The sequence below is a fragment of the Oncorhynchus keta genome, unplaced genomic scaffold (genome assembly GCF_023373465.1).
Source record: "Oncorhynchus keta strain PuntledgeMale-10-30-2019 unplaced genomic scaffold, Oket_V2 Un_contig_7506_pilon_pilon, whole genome shotgun sequence".
Classification (NCBI taxonomy): Eukaryota; Metazoa; Chordata; class Actinopteri; order Salmoniformes; family Salmonidae; genus Oncorhynchus; species Oncorhynchus keta.
In genome coordinates, this window is record NW_026289501.1 from 1 (window position 1) to 20,768 (window position 20,768).

A 20,768-nucleotide genomic window follows, 5' to 3' on the forward strand; every position below is an offset into this window, starting at 1 on the left:
TAGTAAACCTATAAGGTTAGGGGCCAGCTCAGTCAGTCTCTACAGTAGTAAACCCTATAAGGTTAGGGCCAGCTCAGTCAGTCTCTACAGTAGTAAACCCTATAAGGTTAGGGCCAGCTCAGTCAGTCTCTACAGTAGTAAACCCTATAAGGTTAGGGCCAGCTCAGTCAGTCTCTACAGTAGTAAACCCTATAAGGTTATGGCCCTCAGTCAGTCTCTACAGTAGTAAACCCTATAAGGTTAGAGCCAGCTCAGTCAGTCTCTACAGTAGTAAACCCTATAAGGTTACCAGCTCAGTCAGTCTCTACAGTAGTAAACCCTATAAGGTTAGAGGCCAGCTCAGTCAGTCTCTACAGTAGTAAACCCTATAAGGTTATGGCCAGCTCAGTCAGTCTCTACAGTAGTAAACCCTATAAAGGTTAGGGCCAGCTCAGTCAGTCTCTACAGTAGTAAACCCTATAAGGTTAGGGCCAGCTCAGTCAGTCTCTACAGTAGTAAACCCTATAGGTTAGGGCCAGCAGGTCTACACATTTATTAAACCCTATGGCCAGGTCTCAGTAGTCTCTACAGTCTCTACAGTAGTAAACCCTGGGGTCACTAGGACTAGGGACCCTTATCTTCTAGACTGTATCTCTTGTTCTCTCCTTTTGAGCAACTGGCCAAAGTGGTGAATTATCTGGTGGGTGAAAACATTCAAGAATGTGACATACTGTGGGGAGAACAAGTATTTAACACTGCCCTCACCTTCCTCATGATCATTGATGCCCCACAAGGTGAGATCTTACATGGAGCCCCAGACCAAGGGTGATTGACCGTCATCTTGAACTTCTTCCATTTTCTAATAATTGCGCCAACAGTTGTTGCCTTCTCACCAAGCTGCTTGCCTATTGTCCTGTAGCCCATCCCAGCCTTGTGCAGGTCTACAATTTTACCCCTGATGTCCCTTACACAGCTCTTGGCCATTGTGGAGAGGTTGGAGTCTGTTTGATTGAGTGTGTGGACAGGTGTCTTTTATGCAGATAACGAGGTCAAACAGGTGCAGTTAATACAGGTAATGAGTAGAGAACAGGAGGGCTTCTTAAAGAAAAACTAACAGGTCTGTGACAGAATTCTTACTGGTTGGTAGGTGATCAAATACTTATGTCATGCAATAAAATGCAAATTAATTACTTAAAAATCATACAATTTGATTTTCTGGATTTTTGTTTTAGATTCCGTCTCTCACAGTTGAAGTGTACCTATGATAAACCATTACAGACCTCCACATGCTTTGTAAGTAGGAAAACCTGCATAATCAGCAGTGTATCAAATACTTGTTCTCCCCACTGTATATGACTGAAAGAGGAAGTTATGACAAACATTATTGAAGTGTTGGTTTATGTGTTAATATGTAATAGTATATATTTTGGAACATTCCTAGAGGAGGGGCATCCTGGAAAAAGTACTTAGTTGCTCTTGGCCTTTGTTTGGTTTGAATAGTCATTGGTATGAAAAGAAAGGCAAGCATTCTGTTAGATTAGTGAGATCATTCGTTGTTATTACTACCCCCCGGGGCTATGAACACCTGGAATTGTCCAACAATCCACTTTCTTAAAACGCACAAAGGCAGCATCTCAAATGGCACCCTAAATAGTGCACTACTTTGGACCAGGGCCCGTATGACTCTGGTCAAAAGTAGTGCACTAAAATAGTAGGGTACACTATTGGGACGGAGCCAAGTGAAACAAGACTTCACACGGATGGAAGTTTCTGGAAACTTTCACCAAACGTACACTTGAATAAGACAGTTGTTTTACACCTCTATTATCAGTAACTGACTCTGGAGATTCTCCGATTCGACTCCATTGAAGTAATGTCTCCTTGGTTACCAATCCCAGCACACAGACCCAAATGAGCTAGTTGACTTTAATGTTCAAGCTATCACGAGAGAAGACCTGATTACTACTCTAGACGTGAAGAACGTATAAACAACTACCACAGACTTCAGGAGTATTATGTAATGCAATTGTTTTATTGTTTTATTTCATTTGTATGGAAACTAAACAGGCAGTTAAATGACACGACTTAATTTAGCGACTACTTTGGCAGTTGAAACAACATGTAATTTCTCACTATGTGTGAGTGATAAACCCTAAATGCAGATTAGACGATACGTAGTGTGGATGTTCTTTCTAATTATAAGCATCCTTCTCTGACTTGGGTTTGCTCTGGGTGACAGTTGTCAAGAAATCAACAAATAACTTGGTTTCTGGTGTTGGAGTTCCAGCCCCCAAACCAGCAGATTCCCCTTCCAACACAGCAGATGAAAGTTTGCCTGAAAAACAGAGAGACATCTTTCTTGTGACACCAAGTCATCCCGTGAAGTCAGAGTAGCTTCTCTAAAGTGGTGATATATGGATGTTTTCCTAAAGATGAAAGGCTCTGCAGATGGAGACTGAATGTTTGGCACCATCTAAGTACATACAGTAGCAAACCTCTAATTACTGGCTACATACAGTGCAAAGAATTTTCATACCCCTTGACTTGTTCCACATTTTGTTACGTTACAGCCTTATTCTAAAATGGATCATATTGTTTTTTTCATCAATCTACACACAATAACCCATAAAGACAAAGCAAAAACAGGTTTTTATAAATATTACATTAGTACTCAGTACTTTGTTGAAGCACCTTTAGCAGCGATTAACAGCCTGGAGTCTTCTTGGCTGTGACGCTACAAGCTTGGCTCACCTGTATTTGGGAGTTTCTCCCATTCTTTTCTGCAGATCCTCTCAAGCTCTGTCAGGTTGGATGGGGAGCGTCGCTGCACAGCTATTTTCAGGTCTCTCCATAGATGTTCGATCGGGTTCAAGTCAGGGCTCAGCATTATGGTGCCAGCACCATGCTTCACTATAGGGATGGTGTCAGGTTTCCTCCAGACGTGACGCTTGGCATTCAGGCCAAAGAGTTCAATCTTGGTTTCATCAGACCAGAGAATTGTGTCTTTAGGTGCCTTTTGACAAACTCCCAGCTGGCTGTCATGTGCCTTTTACTGAGGAGTGGCTTCCATCTGGCTACTCTACAATAAAAGCCCTGATTGATGGAGTGCTGCAGAGATGGGAGAACCTTCCAGAAGGACAACCAGCTCCACTGAGGAACTCTGGAACTCTGTTAGAGTGATCATCATGGTTCTTGGTCACTTCCCTGACCAAGGCCCTTCTGCCCCGATTGGTCAGTTTGTCCGGGTGGCCAGCTCTGGAAGAGTCTTGGTGGTTCCAAACTTCTTCCATTTAAGAATGTTGGAGTCCACTGAGTTCTTGGGGACCTTTAATGCTGCAGAAATGTTTTGGTACCCTTCCCCAGATCTGTACCTCGACACAATCCTGTCTCGGAGCTCTCTGGACAGTTCCTTCGACCTCATGGCTTGGTGTCTGCTCTGTTCGACCTAACATAGACAGGTGTGTGCCTTTCCAAATCATGTCCAATCAATTGAATTTACCACAGGTGGACTCCAATCTAGTTGTAGAAACATCTCAAGGACGATCAATGGAAACAGGATGCACCTGAGTGAATACTTAGGTAAATACGTTTTTAATTATTTTATTTTATACATTTGCAAAACTTTTTTTTTTACTGTTTCTCTGTCATTATAGGGTATTGTGTATATATTTATGAGTGGGGGGGATTATTTAATACATTTTAGAATAAGGCTGTAATGTAACCAAATGAAGAAAAAGGAAGGTGTCTGAATACTGTATGTTTCTATGTATGTCCTTCTGACACTGAAAGAACAGGAAGTGAATAATTAACACTTGTTTTCTGTGTTTTTTTATTTAGCCTTTGTGTTACTCTCAGTTTTTTCTTTTGGCAAATATGTCTGTGGTTTGTTTGGCAAACTGATGATTTACATCATCTTATTTTGAGTTTGGACTTGTACCCACCAGTGGAGGCGGTCAGAGAGGGGACATAGTCGGCCCAGAAGGAGCACTGGGCCCTGCGGAGGCCCCTGTGGTTGCTGAGGCCTGGCTCCACCTCCATATAGCTGTCCCCCTCAGGGTGAGACTGGAAGGCATGCCAGAGGGGCAGCGCCGCCTCGCTGAAGGCCACGCGGGACACACTGTGAGCCTGGTTGGGATTTCTGTTCACAAGGAGAAGACGTACAGTAAGAGACGTGATGTTCCCACGACTGTAAGTCACTTTGGAAGAAAGTGTCTGCTAAATGACACGACTGTAAGTCACTTTGGAAGAAAGTGTCTGCTAAATGACACGACTGTAAGTCACTTTGGAAGAAAGTGTCTGCTAAATGACACGACTGTAAGTCACTTTGGAAGAAAGTGTCTGCTAAATGACACGACTGTAAGTCACTTTGGAAGAAAGTGTCTGCTAAATGACACGACTGTAAGTCACTTTGGAAGAAAGTGTCTGCTAAATGACAGATATGATATATTCTGATGCCACAACATAAGGCACTATTCTCCAGTCATGCAGATTGGTTTAGATGTACCAAACAAGACAAAATAAACTAATTGATTTAGATTGAAAAGGCAATACTATAAAGTATGGTTGGTGTTTATTTAAAGAAATGTATGTTTAACATGTTTTTTTTTTTTTTACCCGGACTTGATGAAGTTGGCCATGTAGGTCATCATCTGTAGGGAGAGGCGTCTCTCTGTGTTGGTGAACAGGTCGTAGGTCAGGGGCTGTGGGGAGGCCAAAGGCATAGTGGACATCCAGGGGTACTGACAGGTCAGCACTGAAATGAAAACAAATCACACACAAATAAACACTACATCATCATGCCACTTCCCTAGCAACACAGCAAAACAAAATAAATAATACATCATCATGCCACTTCCCTAGCAACACAGCAAAACAAAATAAATAATACATCATCATGCCACTTCCCTAGCAACACAGCAAAACAAAATAAATAATACATCATCATGCCACTTCCCTAGCAACACAGCAAAACAAAATAAATAATACATCATCATGCCACTTCCCTAGCAACACAGCAAAACAAAATAAATAATACATCATCTTGCCACTTCCCTAGCAACACAGCAAAACAAAACAATTAAATAATAGATTATCATGCCACTTCCATAGCAACACAGCAAAACAAATGTAATAGTATTTCTGGACACAACGAGGTAGTCCGAGTTAACGCAAGTACTACTTGATTAGAAGTCAATGGTCTGGAGGCCTGACCTGACCTGGCTGCCTAGTCCTCCTCACACCCAGTGATTACCTGGTCTGGGCGGTGTCCTCAGGCAGGTGGTACATGAACACATTGGATCTGGTGTTAGCGGCCCAGAAGTTGGCCATCTTTATGGTGGGACACACAATGAAGAGATCTCTGCACAGAGAGACAGATACAGAGAGACATTGTTGAGAAATGTAACACACTTCACATCATCGTTTCCCCTTTTCTTTGTGGACAGAGACAGAGAAAGGAGAAAGCAAGGTGTATCTATTCTGTACATGACAGGACAGCAGTTCACTGACAATCACTCACACAGTGTTGTCTAACAAACCAAACATTTACATGTGTGACTGAGGGCCGTGAGTGTGTATGTTTGTGTCTAGAGAAGAGATGGTCTGTCTGGCTGCCACAATGCCAGGCTAGTTAACTAAGACTAGGTTCCAAATGGCACCCTATTCCCTATAGTGCACTACTTTTGACCAGTGCCTGTAGGGGTTGTGCACTATGCAGGGAATAGGGTGCCATTTGGGACACAGACAGTGTGTTACAGCAGGGCAGGTATTTACTGAGTGAGGACCACTCCTGTTGCAGCCAAAATACACTGATGTATCTGGATAAACAAGCAGTGGCCCTTTCTGCCTTTATATTACAGGCGTTTTAAACTCTGGAGAATGTCTAGTATAACTCCTAGCATAGTGATCGTTTCAGGTCAGGACTCTTACTGAAATACATGTAGACATGGTCTTATTGTGGGGATGTGAGATATGCTGCTGTTTGTCTTCAAGGCATCGGTCGGTTGCTATCCTCAGCTAACCTCAGGTCCATGGGTGTGTTGTGTGGGTCAGCCTCAGCCCTGTTCCCTGCTATATTTGACACTAGTTATTATGTGGGCGAAGTCCACTGTAGTAGACGCTGAAGAGCAGAGAGGCAGCAGCCACCGTACATATCACTACCGAAGCCTGGATCAAGGGCATTAGAAGAATATCTCTGTCAATAATGGAGATATACAGTATAAAGAATATCTCTGAAGAGCAGAGGCAGCAGTGTACATATCACTACCGTAGCCTGGATCAAGGGCATTAGAAGAATATCTCTGAAGAGCAGAGGCAGCAGCCACCGTATATCACTACCGTAGCCTGGATCAAGGGCATTAGAAGAATATCTCTGAAGAGCAGAGGCAGCAGCCATGGTACATATCACTACCGAAGCCTGGATCAAGGGCATTAGAAGAATATCTCTGAAGAGCAGAGGCAGCAGCCACCTCACATATCACTACCGTAGCCTGGATCAAGGGCATTAGAAGAATATCTCTGAAGAGCAGAGGCAGCAGCCATATTTGACATATCACTACCGTAGCCTGGATCAAGGGCATTAGAAGAATATCTCTGAAGAGCAGAGGCAGCAGCCACCGTACATATCACTACCGTAGCCTGGATCAAGGGCATTAGAAGAATATCTCTGAAGAGCAGAGGCAGCAGCCACCGTACATATCACTACCGTATCCTGGATCAAGGGCATTAGAAGAATATCTCTGAAGAGCAGAGGCAGCAGCCACCGTACATATCAGTACCGAAGCATGGATCAAGGGCATTAGAAGAATATCTCTGTCAATACTGGAGAAATATGCAGAACATCTCTGTCAATACTGGAGAAATATGCAGAACATCTCTGTCAATACTGTATACAGAACATGTCTGTCAATACTGCGGATATACAGTATACAGAACATCTCTGTCAATACAGTATACAGAACATCTCTGTCAATACTGCAGATATACAGTACACAGAACATGTCTGTCAATACTGCAGAACTACAGAGACATACAGAATCCATTGCATATAAGATGACAGAAATAATGATTGATCTTGAGTGAATCTGGGACCGTATTCATGAGCTGATCTACACTGAACAGAAATATAAAGGCAACATGTAAAGTGTTGGTCCCATGTTTCATGAGCTGAAATTCAAAATCGTAGCAAATTATCCAAATGCACAAAAAGCGTATTTCTCTCAAATTTAGCGCACAAAATGCTTACATCCCTGTTAGTGAGCATTTCTTCATTGCCGATATAATCCATCCACTTGACAGGTGTGGCATATCAAGAAGCTGATTAAACAGTATGATCATTGCACAGGTGCACCTTGTGCCATGGACAATAAAAGGCCACTTTAAAATGTGCAGTTTTGTCACACAACACAATGTCGCAGATGTCTCAAGTTGTCAGGGTGAGTACAATTGGCATGCAGACTGCAGGAATGTCCAGCAGAGCTGCTGCCAGAGAACTGAATGTTCATTTCGCTACCATAAGCAACCTCCAATGTAAGTTTTAGAGAATTTATTTCAATTGACTGATTTCCTTATATGAACTGTAACTCAGTAAAATCTTTGAAATTGTTGCATGTTGCACATATATTTTTGTTCAGTATAGAATCAGATTCCATCTATCAATTCATTTTATAACCCAAAAGGCAAAACTGGTCCGAGAACAGGATTCCTTCTCTAAGGCACTTTATGAATATGGGCCCTGACATATACTGTTTTCTTATGGCATATTTCTGGTGAAAAGCTCGGTCTGCGCCACATGTCAGGGACACGTTAAATGGCCGAACCACGGCACTAGTAGTTCTATTTCTGAATTGTTACATTATTTTCTTTTCTAAACACGGTGCTTCTAACACCCTCAGTAAAACAGTTCACACAGTCCTTCTAAATCCTCAGGTTATTTCAGTCTTCAGTCGGCTGGCTGTTTCCTTCCTCAACACCACAAGTGAAACGCACTCTGTTCCAGATCTTCATAGTTGTGTCCCAAATGGCACCCTATTCCTTTATAGTGCACTACTTTTGAACAGGAGTCACAGGGCTCCCACAGGGCTCTGGTCTAAAGTAGTCCACTATATAGGGAATAGGGTGTCATTTGATTTAGATGCACTATTGTAAGTGGCTGTTCCACTGGATGTCATAAGGTGTATGCACCAATTTGTAAGTCGCTCTGGATAAGAGCGTCTGCTAAATGACTTAAATGTAAATGATTTGGAATGTACGCTCTCTTCCAGTTTGTCAATCACATTAAAGCAACATATAACAGTGTAAAGAGATCAATAGTCTAGCTATGGGTTTCCACTCACGCTGCACTGCATAGAACTCACTGCGTAGAATTCACTGCTGACCTCCAGAAAGTATTCACTGCTTAGCATAAAACTCACGGCATAAAACTCACGGCATAAAACTCACGGCATAAAACTCACGGCATAAAACTCACGGCATAAAACTCACGGCATAAAACTCATAAAACTGCATAAAACTCACTGTATAAACTCACTGTATAGAACTCATTGTACAGAACTCACTGTATACAGAACTCATTGAACAGAACTCATTGAACAGAACTCATTGAACAGAACTCATAGAACAGAACTCATTGAACAGAACTCATTGAACAGAACTCATTGAACAGAACTCACTGTATAGAACTCATTGAACAGAACTCACTGTATAGAACTCATTGAACAGAACTCATTGAACAGAACTCATAGAACAGAACTCATTGAACAGAACTCATTGAACAGAACTCATTGAACAGAACTCATCGCTCTTGAACGTGAAGAGAACTCCTTGAAAAGGTCAAATAAACAAATTGAACAGAACTAATAACTGAACACACAGAACTGAACAGAAATGGTATCTTGTGACGTGATTATTATGGGTTGTGAAAAGGTCAAATAAACAGGAACTGAACTAATAACTGAACACCCAGACTACTGCCATTGAATGGTCTCATTAAACGTGATTATTATGGGTTGTCATCTATGCATAGTCACTTTAATTACTCTACCTACATGACATATTACCCCCCTCAACTAATCAGTACTACCTGTATATAGACTCACTATTGTTATCTATGCATAGTCACTTTAATTACTCTACCTACATGTACATATTACCTCAACTAATCAGTACCCCCTGTATATAGACTCACTATTGTTATCTATGCATAGTCACTTTAATTACTCTACCTACATGTACATATTACCTCAACTAATCCGTACCCCCCTGTATATAGACTCACTATTGTTATCTATGCATAGTCACTTTAATTACTCTACCTACATGTACATATTACCTCAACTAATCAGTACTACCTGTATATAGACTCACTATTGTTATCTATGCATAGTCACTTTAATTACTCTACCTACATGTACATATTACCTCAACTAATCAGTACTACCTGTATATAGACTCACTATTGTTATCTATGCATAGTCACTTTAATTACTCTACCTACATGTACATATTACCTCAACTAATCAGTACTACCTGTATATAGACTCACTATTGTTATCTATACATAGTCACTTTAATTACTCTACCTACATGTACATATTACCTCAACTAATCCGTACCCCCTGTATATAGACTCACTATTGTTATCTATGCATAGTCACTTTAATTACTCTAGCTACATGTACATATTACCTCAACTAATCAGTACTACCTGTATATAGACTCACTATTGTTATCTATGCATAGTCACTTTAATTACTCTACCTACATGTACATATTACCTCAACACCTGTTGTATTGGGCGCATGTGACTAATGCAATTTGATTTGATATTTATACACTGAATTCAATGAATAAGAGTAAGGTATTCCGGAACTACATGAATACCGTACACAGTAGTGTGCTTAGCACATTTCTCACCTGGTTGCACTGTTAAGAGCCTGAGAGAAGAGGTTGTAGCCAGCTGGAGAGGGAGAGTGCTGCATGGAGTAGAACCAGGTGGCTGCAGCCTTGACAAAGGCATTGGCATCGTCTCCACCCAGAGAGTTGGACAGGGCTTCGTAGAATGCTGTTTTACTGTCAGCTCGCCCCTGGAGCTCCTCAAAGTTCTGTCGTCAGACATTCGGGGGAAAGTAGACGTTGGTGATATGAAACGCGGCTGAATAGAGTAATACGACTCAATACTAATACGATGTGAATGAGGACAAACCGCTAACATACGAGTCACCTGCTGAGTTGAACTAGGAGTCTACGCATTAGAATATGTCCTACACTGTATGAAAAACAAAGAGCCATATTCCTCAATTCCATCCTGCATGGGGAAAGCTTAATAAGCAGGTACACCTAAATAGACGGACAACACTAGAGGTGAATGTTCTCACCATAGAAACACAAAGAACGTCTTTGAATTATAGGATCTCCGGTTCTCACCTTGATCCTCTTGGCCCTGCTGATGAGTCCATCCTCTGCGGAGGAGCCCAGCAGGAGGTCAGCTCTGTGGAAGCCTGCATTCATCAGGGCCATGGAGGGTTTCCCCTGGACAGAGACCCCATCCACCACTGGACCCCAAGCCTGCAGGGGCCCACTGACTGACAGCAACTGAAACAGATAACATAAAATAAGACAGGGGGGAAAAAGTATGTTTGAGTCCCAAATAGCACTCTACTGCCTTTATAGTGCACTACTTCTGACCAGAGCCCTATGGGCCTTGGACAAAAGAAGTGCACTAAACAGGGAATTGGGTGCCATTTGGGATACATACAGCCTATGATACATCTGGGACTATAAGGCTTCCTTCCTTAGTCTGTGACTATAAGACCAACAGTACCTTAGTCTGGGTCTACAAGGTCAACATTACCTCAGTCTGGGTCTACAATGTCAACATTACCTCAGTCTGGGTCTATAAGATCAACAGTACCTCAGTCTGGGTCTATAAGGTCAACAGTATCTCAGTCTGGGTCTATAAGGTCAACAGTACCTCAGTCTGGGTCTATAAGGTCAACAGTATTTCAGTCTGGGTCTACAAGGTCAACAGTACTTCAGTCTGGGTCTACAAGGTCAACAGTACCTCAGTCTGGGTCTATAAGGTCAACAGTACCTCAGTCTGGATCTACAAGGTCAACATTACCTCAGTCTGGGTCTACAATGTCAACATTACCTCAGTCTGGGTCTATAAGATCAACAGTACCTCAGTCTGGGTCTATAAGGTCAACAGTATCTCAGTCTGGGTCTATAAGGTCAACAGTACCTCAGTCTGGGTCTATAAGGTCAACAGTATCTCAGTCTGGGTCTATAAGGCCAACAGTACCTTAGTCTGGGTCTATAAGGCCAACAGTACCTTAGTCTGGGTCTATAAGGCCAACAGTACCTTAGTCTGGGTCTATAAGGCCAACAGTACCTTAGTCTGGGTCTATAAGGCCAACAGTACCTTGGTCTGGGCAGCGTTGAGGTCCTGTGCTGGAGCTGCTCTCAGGCAGGAGCCCAGCTGTTCTGGGTCAGAGGAGGGGGGACAGCCCAGCTCCCGGGCCAGAGCCTCAGCCTGCCCCTGGGCTTTGGATCCACTCAGCACTGAGGCAGGGGAGAACACAGAACCACCCTGGGGAGAGAGAGAGAGGAGGGACAGAGTCAGAGAACCACTCAGCACTGAGGCAGGGGAGAACACAGAACCACCCTGGGGAGAGAGAGAGAGGAGGGACAGAGTCAGAGAACCACTCAGCACTGAGGCAGGGGAGAACACAGAACCACCCTGGGGAGAGAGAGAGGGGAGGGACAGAGTCATTGAACCACTCAGCACTGAGGCAGGGGAGAACACAGAACCACCCTGGGGAGAGAGAGAGGAGGGAATTATTATTATTTATAGCTAAGCATTATTAGCTCCAAAATGGAATTACTTTTAATGTTAGACATACTACAAATCAATTGGTTGCACACATCTTTCAAGTGTTTATTTGAATGCTGTCTGGTCATCTATTAGCTTTAGCACTGTGGTGATTAGTCTCCTCTATTAGCTTTAGCACTGTGGTGATTAGTCTCATCTATTAGCTACAGCACTGTGGTGATTAGTCTGTCATATATTGGCTACAGCACTGTGATGATTAGTCTGTCATATATTGGCTACAGCACTGTGGTGATTAGTCTCATCTATTGGCTACAGCACTGTGGTGATTAGTCTGTCATCTATTGGCTACAGCACTGTGGTGATTAGTCTGTCTTCTATTGGCTACAGCACTGTAGTGATTAGTCTCATCTATTGGCTACAGCACTGTGGTGATTAGTCTGTCATCTATTGGCTACAGCACTGTAGTGATTAGTCTCCTCTATTGGGTACAGCACTGTGGTGATTAGTCTCCTCTATTGGCTACAGCACTGTGGTGATTAGTCTCCTCTATTAGCTACAGCACTGTGGTGATTAGTCTCATCTATTGGCTACAGCACTGTGGTGATTAGTCTCCTCTATTGGCTACAGCACTGTGGTGATTAGTCTCCTCTATTGGCTACAGCACTGTGGTGATTAGTCTCCTCTATTGGCTACAGCACTGTGGTGATTAGTCTCCTCTATTGGCTACAGCACTGTGGTGATTAGTCTCATCTATTGGCTACAGCACTGTGGTGATTAGTCTCCTCTATTGGCTACAGCACTGTGGTGATTAGTCTCCTCTATTGGCTACAGCACTGTGGTGATTAGTCTCCTCTATTGGCTACAGCATTGTATTGGTGATTAGTCTCCTCTATTGGCTACAGCACTGTGGTGATTAGTCTCCTCTATTGGCTACAGCACTGTGGTGATTAGTCTCATCTATTGGCTACAGCACTGTGGTGATTAGTCTCCTCTATTGGCTACAGCACTGTGGTGATTAGTCTCCTCTATTGGCTACAGCACTGTGGTGATTAGTCTCATCTATTGGCTACAGCACTGTGGTGATTAGTCTCCTCTATTGGCTACAGCACTGTGGTGATTAGTCTCCTCTATTGGCTACAGCACTGTGGTGATTAGTCTCCTCTATTGGCTACAGCACTGTGGTGATTAGTCTCCTCTATTGGCTACAGCACTGTGGTGATTAGTCTCCTCTATTGGCTACAGCACTGTGGTGATTAGTCTCCTCTATTGGCTACAGCACTGTGGTGATTAGTCTCCTCTATTGGCTACAGCACTGTGGTGATTAGTCTCCTCTATTGGCTACAGCACTGTGGTGATTAGTCTCCTCTATTGGCTACAGCACTGTAGTGATTAGTCTCCTCTATTGGCTACAGCACTGTGGTGATTAGTCTCCTCTATTGGCTACAGCACTGTAGTGATTAGTCTCCTCTATTGGCTACAGCACTGTGGTGATTAGTCTCCTCTATTGGCTACAGCACTGTGGTGATTAGTCTCCTCTATTGGCTACAGCACTGTGGTGATTAGTCTCCTCTATTGGCTACAGCACTGTGGTGATTAGTCTCCTCTATTGGCTACAGCACTGTAGTGATTAGTCTCCTCTATTGGCTACAGCACTGTGGTGATTAGTCTCCTCTATTGGCTACAGCACTGTGGTGATTAGTCTCCTCTATTGGCTACAGCACTGTAGTGATTAGTCTCCTCTATTGGCTACAGCACTGTGGTGATTAGTCTCCTCTCTTGGCTACAGCACTGTGGTGATTAGTCTCCTCTATTGGCTACAGCACTGTGGTGATTAGTCTCCTCTATTGGCTACAGCACTGTACAGCAGTGATTAGTCTCCTCTATTGGCTACAGCACTGTGGTGATTGTCTCCTCTATTGGCTACAGCACTGTGGTGATTAGTCTCCTCTATTGGCTACAGCACTGTAGTGATTAGTCTCCACTATTGGCTACAGCACTGTAGTGATTAGTCTCCTCTATTGGCTACAGCACTGTGGTGATTAGTCTCCTCCAGCCCATTGGCTACAGCACTGTAGTGATTAGTCTCCTCTATTGGCTACAGCACTGTGGTGATTAGTCTCCTCTATTGGCTACAGCACTGTAGTGATTAGTCTATTTCAGGAGTGGAAAAATGTGGTGAAAAACAAGTCACACAACTTCCCCATTAGTGAGGAAGTGACTAGATGAGATCAACAAAAACAGATTGGCAGGATGACTAGAATAGACTGATGAGCTGCTGCTTATCACAGTTAAACAGTACCGTAGCATCATGCTAAGCTAATTCAGGCTATATTACATTATAATTCCGGCTATATTACACCAAATATTGGTTATATTAGGTCTAACGACGGAGGCTGCTACAGGCTGGTATGGTAAGTCTATCTGAAGAAAGGGTGATGATATCCACATCCTAAACTGGAGAATACCAGTGCTGGGCAATTTTTTTTTAATTTTACCTTTATTTAACCAGGCAAGTCAGTTAAGAACATATTCTTATTTGCAATGACGGCCTGGAAACAGTGGGTTAACTGCCTGTTCAGGGGCAGAACGACAGATTTGTACCTTGTCAGCTCGGGGTTTTGAACTCGCAACCTTCCGGTTACTAGTCCAACGCTCTAACCACTAGGCTACGAGTGAGATGAAGGAATGAGAGGCAAGCACACATAGCACTGCTACTTCCCAGCTCTTTCTTCCTGCATCCAAATGATCAACAAGGCTCTCTGACCAGACATGGGGAACGTCTGGACCAGCCCATTCTCTATGCCAGGGAATGGAGATGACACCAACACCAGCTCTGATCCCTTTCTGAGAAGTAAGTCTCTCTGGTTAAAGAAGTCTGTATTTTGGTAATGATCGTTTTATTAATAATAATGAAAGGATCCTGTTAAAATGGACAATCTGGGATTCAAATTGGTTTTGTATTCTTCAAGATATCAATGTCTATAAAATGATTAATTTAAACGCTTGGAATGCAGATTGTCTCTGATGGGAAATGGTTCATTTGATGTTATATTTTAAGTAAGGGTGGAGTGACTTGGTTTCATAAGCTGTACTGGCCCTGTACTGCTCTGTGTATGTGTAAACATTTGCATAGTTTCCCCCAAAATAAATAAGGTTCCTCTCATGCAAACTGTGGCCAAACAACCGCAAGCTTATAAATGTAGAATTAGGTCAAATGATCACTATGCAATATTTCCAACATTTTGTTTACACATTAAATTGTTTGGGAGCATATATACAGTGTACTGTAGGACTTTCTGTAGTAGACGGTTTACTATTCCATTAGTCTGCACCTCTACCAACATGGGTGTGTCACATCTTGCTTTCTCCTGGACCATTATGCAATATAAAACATATTTCTTTATTAAATGAAATACCGAACAGCATCATACTTCCCTACCCCTCCACAACATGTACTCATATCTAAAAAAATATATATATTTTTTTAAATATTTTTTTTGTAATAGCATCAGTGTGTGAGCATTGGCATCTTGAAATGACCGTCCAAGAGCTGTTGACTGAATGGAAAAATAATATAATCTTCATCTGATATGGATGACCCGATAACACTTTTGCTTTCGTTGTGATTGGCAGATACTGTACAGATGTACTCTCTTAATTTGATCACCCTGTTGTCGCAGAGAATTTTCCTTTGCAGAAGGAAATGCAAATTGTTGTCTATTCAAGGTTTAAAAAGACTTCAACATTTGTAATTTCCACTTTAAAATGTCAGACTTTTCTTAACTAGAAATGAATCAACTGCTACAATAAAGTCCATTAATTATAATCCACATAATAATTTACATTTCCTGCTGCTGCAGGGTTATTTCCCTGCTGTGAGAAACTGGTCAAATTGAGATAGTACACCAGTACACGGCATTTGGAAAGGTGTTTTCGCCTGGTCACAGGCAGCTGATGTATTGTGCACTGAAGTCCACAAGCGAAAGGGAAAAGGGTGAGAGGAGGTGAGAGAGAGAGTAGATGCAATGAGTTATACAACTTCCAAAGGAAACTGTTTGTATGTGGCTGCTATGAAAGAGAACTGCTTTCATGTGATCAGGGGTGTATTCCTTCCTAGGTTTTGACCTTTCTAGGGAGTTTTTCCTAGCCACCGTGCTTCTACACCTGCATTGCTTGCTGTTTGGGGTTTTAGGCTGGGTTTCTGTACAGCACTTTGAGATATCAGCTGATGTATGAAATGCTATATAAATACATTTGATTTGATTCATTCCGCCGATTCTGTTGAAAATATTTCTTAAAACGTAAGCAAAAGGAAAGAAACGGGGATAAATGCACCTGAATTTGTCCAATAGAAACTCTTGTTTGCAACTGATTTACTACACCCTAGATCAGCTAGATGCAGACAAGAGTGTGCAAGGGGTTAATGAATGTGTTACTGTCTGTCACCTTGATTACTCTCATTTTCTCTCGACCTGTGCACCTACCATTGTAATCTTTAATTCATAGGCTAGGTTGTAGCAACCTCATGATGGGTATAGGGGAAATTAGAGTATCATGTCGTAGCCTAAACCTATCGATGTTACATTGAGCTGGGTGAATGGAATATGATTGACAGTCATCTAATATGCTGTAAAAATATATATATATATATATTTACTCTTCTCTCCAGACAACGATACCCTGAGAGTCCTGTCTGACTGCACCTCTGCAGACGTCAGTGAAACCCTGGTCGTCTTGTCTGACTACCCCTCAGCAGACGTCAGCGTGCCTCTCTTCAGGATAGGAGAGAGACTGAGACTCCTGGCAGAGTGAGTGACTGAACCCAACTGAATCTAAGATCTGTGTCCCAAATGGCACCCTAGTCCCTAGATAGTGCCCTACTTTTGACCAGAGCCCTATGAGTCCTGTTCAAACGTAGGGCACAATCTAGGGACTAGGGGGCAATTTGGGACCAACTGAATCTAAGAACTGTGTCCCATATGGTACCCTATTCCCTAGATAGTGCCCTACTTTTGACCAGAGCCCTATGAGTCCTGTTCAAACGTAGGGCACAATCTAGGGACTAGGAGGCAATTTGGGACGCAGACCTAGACTTCCACATTCATAAATAAAGGTAAAATAATTCAGTCTTTCAACACAACACCACCTCCTCTAAGAGCTGATCTGTTTGACTAGACTGACAGAGACAGGGCTCAAATCTGACCAATTCTACTTTTGACCAGAGCCCTATTGGTCTATAACAGTGCACTAAATAAGGAATAGGGTGCTATTCGGGACTCGATCTCCTTGTTCCCCTGTTTCTTCTCTTCTGTCAGGGAGGGTTACTGGTGGAGGGTTTCTTCTGTCCAAACAGGATATGAGAACTACATCCCCAACAACCATGTGGCCAAGGTCTATCACGGGTAGGTGAACTCACACTAACCTACCTGACACTGTCAAGGTCTATCACAGGTAGGTGAACTCACACTAACACTAACCTACCTGACACTGTCACAGTCCACTGTCAAGGTCTATCACAGGTAGGTGAACTCACACTAGACACTGTGTCCTCACGGGTAGGTGAACTCACCTACCTGACACTGTCAAGGTCTATCACGGGTAGGTGAATACAACAGGTGTAGTAGACCTTACAGTGAAATGCTGAATACAACAGGTGTAGTAGACCTTACAGTGAAATGCTGAATACAACAGATGTAGTAGACCTTACAGTGAAATGCTAACTTACAAGCCCTTAACCAACAATGCAGTTTTAAGAAAAATAAGTGTTAAGTAAAAAATGTTTTTTTAAATAGATACGTTTTTAAAAATTAAAAATTAAAAGATATACTAACCTAACACTTTCCTAGTCCAGTGTGGGATTATAGCTGACGATAATGGTTTAAGGCTTGGTATTCTGAAAAGGGGAAGGTGATAGCATCTACGATGCCATTATGATAAAAACAGCCGGTGGTAACGGATGTGAAACGGCTAGCTTAGTCAGCGGTGGAATAGTGCGCGCGAAATAGCGTTTCAACCGGTGACGTCACTTGCTCTGAGACCTTGAAGTAGTGGTTCCCCTTGCTCTGCAAGGGCCGCGGCTTTTGTGGAGCGATGGGTAACGATGCTTCGTGGGTGACTGTTGTTGATGTGTGCAGAAGGTCCCTGGTTCGCGCCCGGGTATGGGCGAGGGACGGTCTAAAGTTATACTCTTACATTGCGGCCAGCTGGTTGTTTTATGTGGGGTTCTAAGGCCATGGGAATACATGCTTTATGAACATGGTTGAATTGTATTCTGTATTCATTTAGCTGGTTGTTTGAAGGGGTGGCCCCTTGGTTGAATTGTATTCTGTATTCATTTAGCTGGTTGTTTGAAGGGGTGGCCCCTTGGTTGAATTGTATTCTGTATTCATTTAGCTGGTTGTTTGAAGGGGTGGCCCCTTGGTTGAATTGTATTCTGTATTCATTTAGCTGGTTGTTTGAAGGGGTGGTGGCCCCTTGGTTGACGTTTGTATTCTGTATTCATTTAGCTGGTTGTTTGAAGGGGTGGCCCCTTGGTTGAATTGTATTCTGTATTCATTCATTTAGCTGGTTGTTTGAAGGAGTGGCCCGACCCATGGTTGTGAAGGTATGCAAGAGGAACTATTCTGTATTCAAGTCACTTAGGAAAAGAGTGGCTGGCTAAATGTATTCATTTAGCTGGTTGTTTGAAAGTCATATTAAAAGCTGTAGTGGCCTATTGTATTCTGTATTCATTTAGCTGGTTGTTTGACTGCCTTGGTTGAATAGTATTCTGTATTCATTTACTGGTTGTTTGAATCAACTTAAATGTTGAATGTAGATGAACCCCTTTGAAATTCTGTAAAGCTGGTTGTAATAATGTATTCTTGTTCTTCTTGTGTGTGCTGTATTCATTTAGCTGGTTGTGAAGAGGTGGCCTACCTTGTGGTACGGTATTCTGTATTCATTTAGCTGGTTGTTTGGTGCTCCTTGTGGTATTCTGTATTCCTGGTTGCCTGAAGGGGTGCCCCAACTGGTGTATTCTACATTTCTCCTGGTCTAACCTTCCAGTGTCTAGAGAAAGTCGTCAGTGGCCTAGAGACACTTTGGTAATTAAATAATGTAGATCTTGTGGTGCCCTTGTGGTGTGGTACTTGTGGTACTCCTTGTGATCATGGCAAGCAACAACTACTGTAAGTCACTTAGGATAAAGGTGTTGGCTAAATGTCCTAAATAAATGGTACATATAAAAGCTGTAGTTCTAAACTTCGACTACGGGACTGCCGATAGATTCTCTCACAATCAACTACTAAAATGATGAACCAAAATCGACCACCTTTAAAAACCGATGTAATAATGTCTTGTTCTTCTTTGCCTGTGTGGTGTTGTAGGAGTGTATACCCTGTCATGTCGGCACAGGGTTATGATTACACTATCGTATTATCCGCCTTCCCAACAACTGGTACTACATCTCTCCTGGTCTAACCTTCCAGTGTCTAGAGGACCTCGTCAACCACTACTCTGGTAAATAACCATCCCCGGTGACATGATCATGGACATTTAGTCAAAATCTATTCATCGGAAACCTTGTACCTCACTTTTTCATCTTTAAACAGAAATTGAAATTAATCATCCCCCCTTCATATTCTGTGAAAGGTTCCTGATTAAAATAGTCATCCCCCTTCATAATCTGTGAAAGGTTCCTGATTAAAGTAGTCATCCCTCTTCATAATCTGTGAAAGGTTCCTGATTAAAGTAGTCATCCCTCTTCATATTCTGTGAAAGGTTCCTGATTAAAGTAGTCATCCCTCTTCATATTCTGTGAAAGGTTCCTGATTAAAGTAGTCATCCCTCTTCATAATCTGTGAAAGGTTCCTGATTAAAGTAGTCATCCCTCTTCATATTCTGTGAAAGGTTCCTGATTAAAGTAGTCATCCCCTCTTCATATTCTGTGAAAGGTTCCTGATTAAAGTAGTCATCCCTCTTCATATTCTGTGAAAGGTTCCTGATTAAAGTAGTCATCCCTCTTCATATTCTGTGAAAGGTTCCTGATTAAAGTAGTCATCCCTCTTCATATTCTGTGAAAGGTTCCTGATTAAAGTAGTCATCCCTCTTCATATTCTGTGAAAGGTTCCTGATTAAAGTAGTCATCCCTCTTCATAATCTGTGAAAGGTTCCTGATTAAAGTAGTCATCCCCTCTTCATATTCTGTGAAAGGTTCCTGATTAAAGTAGTCATCCCCTCTTCATAATCTGTGAAAGGTTCCTGATTAAAGTAGTCATCCCTCTTCATATTCTGTGAAAGGTTCCTGATTAAAGTAGTCATCCCTCTTCATATACTGTGAAAGGTTCCTGATTAAAGTAGTCATCCCTCTTCATATTCTGTGAAAGGTTCCTGATTAAAGTAGTCATCCCTGCTAAAAGTGAATGATTTACAGGCATTATCTCTGACAAGAGCCGTATCTGAAAATACATCTTTAAAACATTATTAAAAAAAAAAAAAATGTAATAAGAGTTTTTTTTCCGGGACACCAACATATCTGATCTTATTACAATCTGACATTAAAGTGGAACACATGTAGACTCCATGTGAACCTATTTATAGGAACCATGAGCTGATAAGTATAGTATTATTATAAAGGGTGGAACTATTCATTATTTTTTAACTTGTGACACCACCGGTAGTTATCACTTTCTAACGTGGAATTATTGACTCTTTCAAGCCGCACCAACTCCAACGCACTGCAATGCTGCTACACTACATGCACTAAGTGGAGTCATATGAGCTGTATACTGTGGTTGAAGTACATTTCTGAAGTTGGCTATTTTGAGGATGTGGAAGATATTCAGCTCTAGTGCTCTCCTTGTGTCATTAATGTGTCCTTGTACATTTATATTTTAGTCACTGTGTATGGTTTCTGGTAGCTGACTGGTGGTCCTGTAGCTCATTTGGTAGAGCATGGCGCTTTAACGCCAGGGTAGTG

The 20,768-nt window shown here is 42.2% G+C and overlaps 2 protein-coding genes across 2 annotated transcripts in view; one reads left to right on the forward strand and one right to left on the reverse strand.

Moving 5' to 3' along the window:
* Positions 1-1,990: 1,990 nt before the first annotated feature.
* The window catches only part of LOC127926395 (thyroglobulin-like), a 56,989-nt gene continuing 38,211 nt past the window's right edge, over positions 1,991-20,768 (reverse strand). Inside the window, 8 exon segments of the mRNA XM_052511779.1 lie at positions 1,991-2,314; positions 3,921-4,117; positions 4,594-4,671; positions 4,673-4,732; positions 5,231-5,338; positions 9,892-10,079; positions 10,402-10,569; positions 11,399-11,566. Of these exon segments, the coding sequence (XP_052367739.1) occupies positions 2,172-2,314; positions 3,921-4,117; positions 4,594-4,671; positions 4,673-4,732; positions 5,231-5,338; positions 9,892-10,079; positions 10,402-10,569; positions 11,399-11,566 (1,110 nt within the window). The 3' untranslated portion in view covers positions 1,991-2,171.
* LOC127926396 (src-like-adapter) lies at positions 13,982-17,306 on the forward strand. The gene is made up of 3 exons (XM_052511780.1): positions 13,982-14,660; positions 16,479-16,617; positions 17,125-17,306. Exons 1-3 carry the CDS (start codon positions 14,579-14,581, stop codon positions 17,213-17,215), a joined length of 312 nt encoding a protein of 103 aa, XP_052367740.1. The 5' UTR covers positions 13,982-14,578; the 3' UTR covers positions 17,216-17,306.

Excerpts from the sequence above, each read along its gene's own strand:
- LOC127926396 (XM_052511780.1), top strand. The coding sequence starts at position 14,579 with ATGGGGAACGTCTGGACCAGCCCATTCTCTATGCCAGGGAATGGAGAT. Across the intron at positions 14,661-16,478 it reads CTCTGATCCCTTTCTGAGAA|ACAACGATACCCTGAGAGTC; the intron begins GTAAGTCTCTCT and ends TCTTCTCTCCAG. Across the intron at positions 16,618-17,124 it reads AGACTGAGACTCCTGGCAGA|GGAGGGTTACTGGTGGAGGG; the intron begins GTGAGTGACTGA and ends CTCTTCTGTCAG.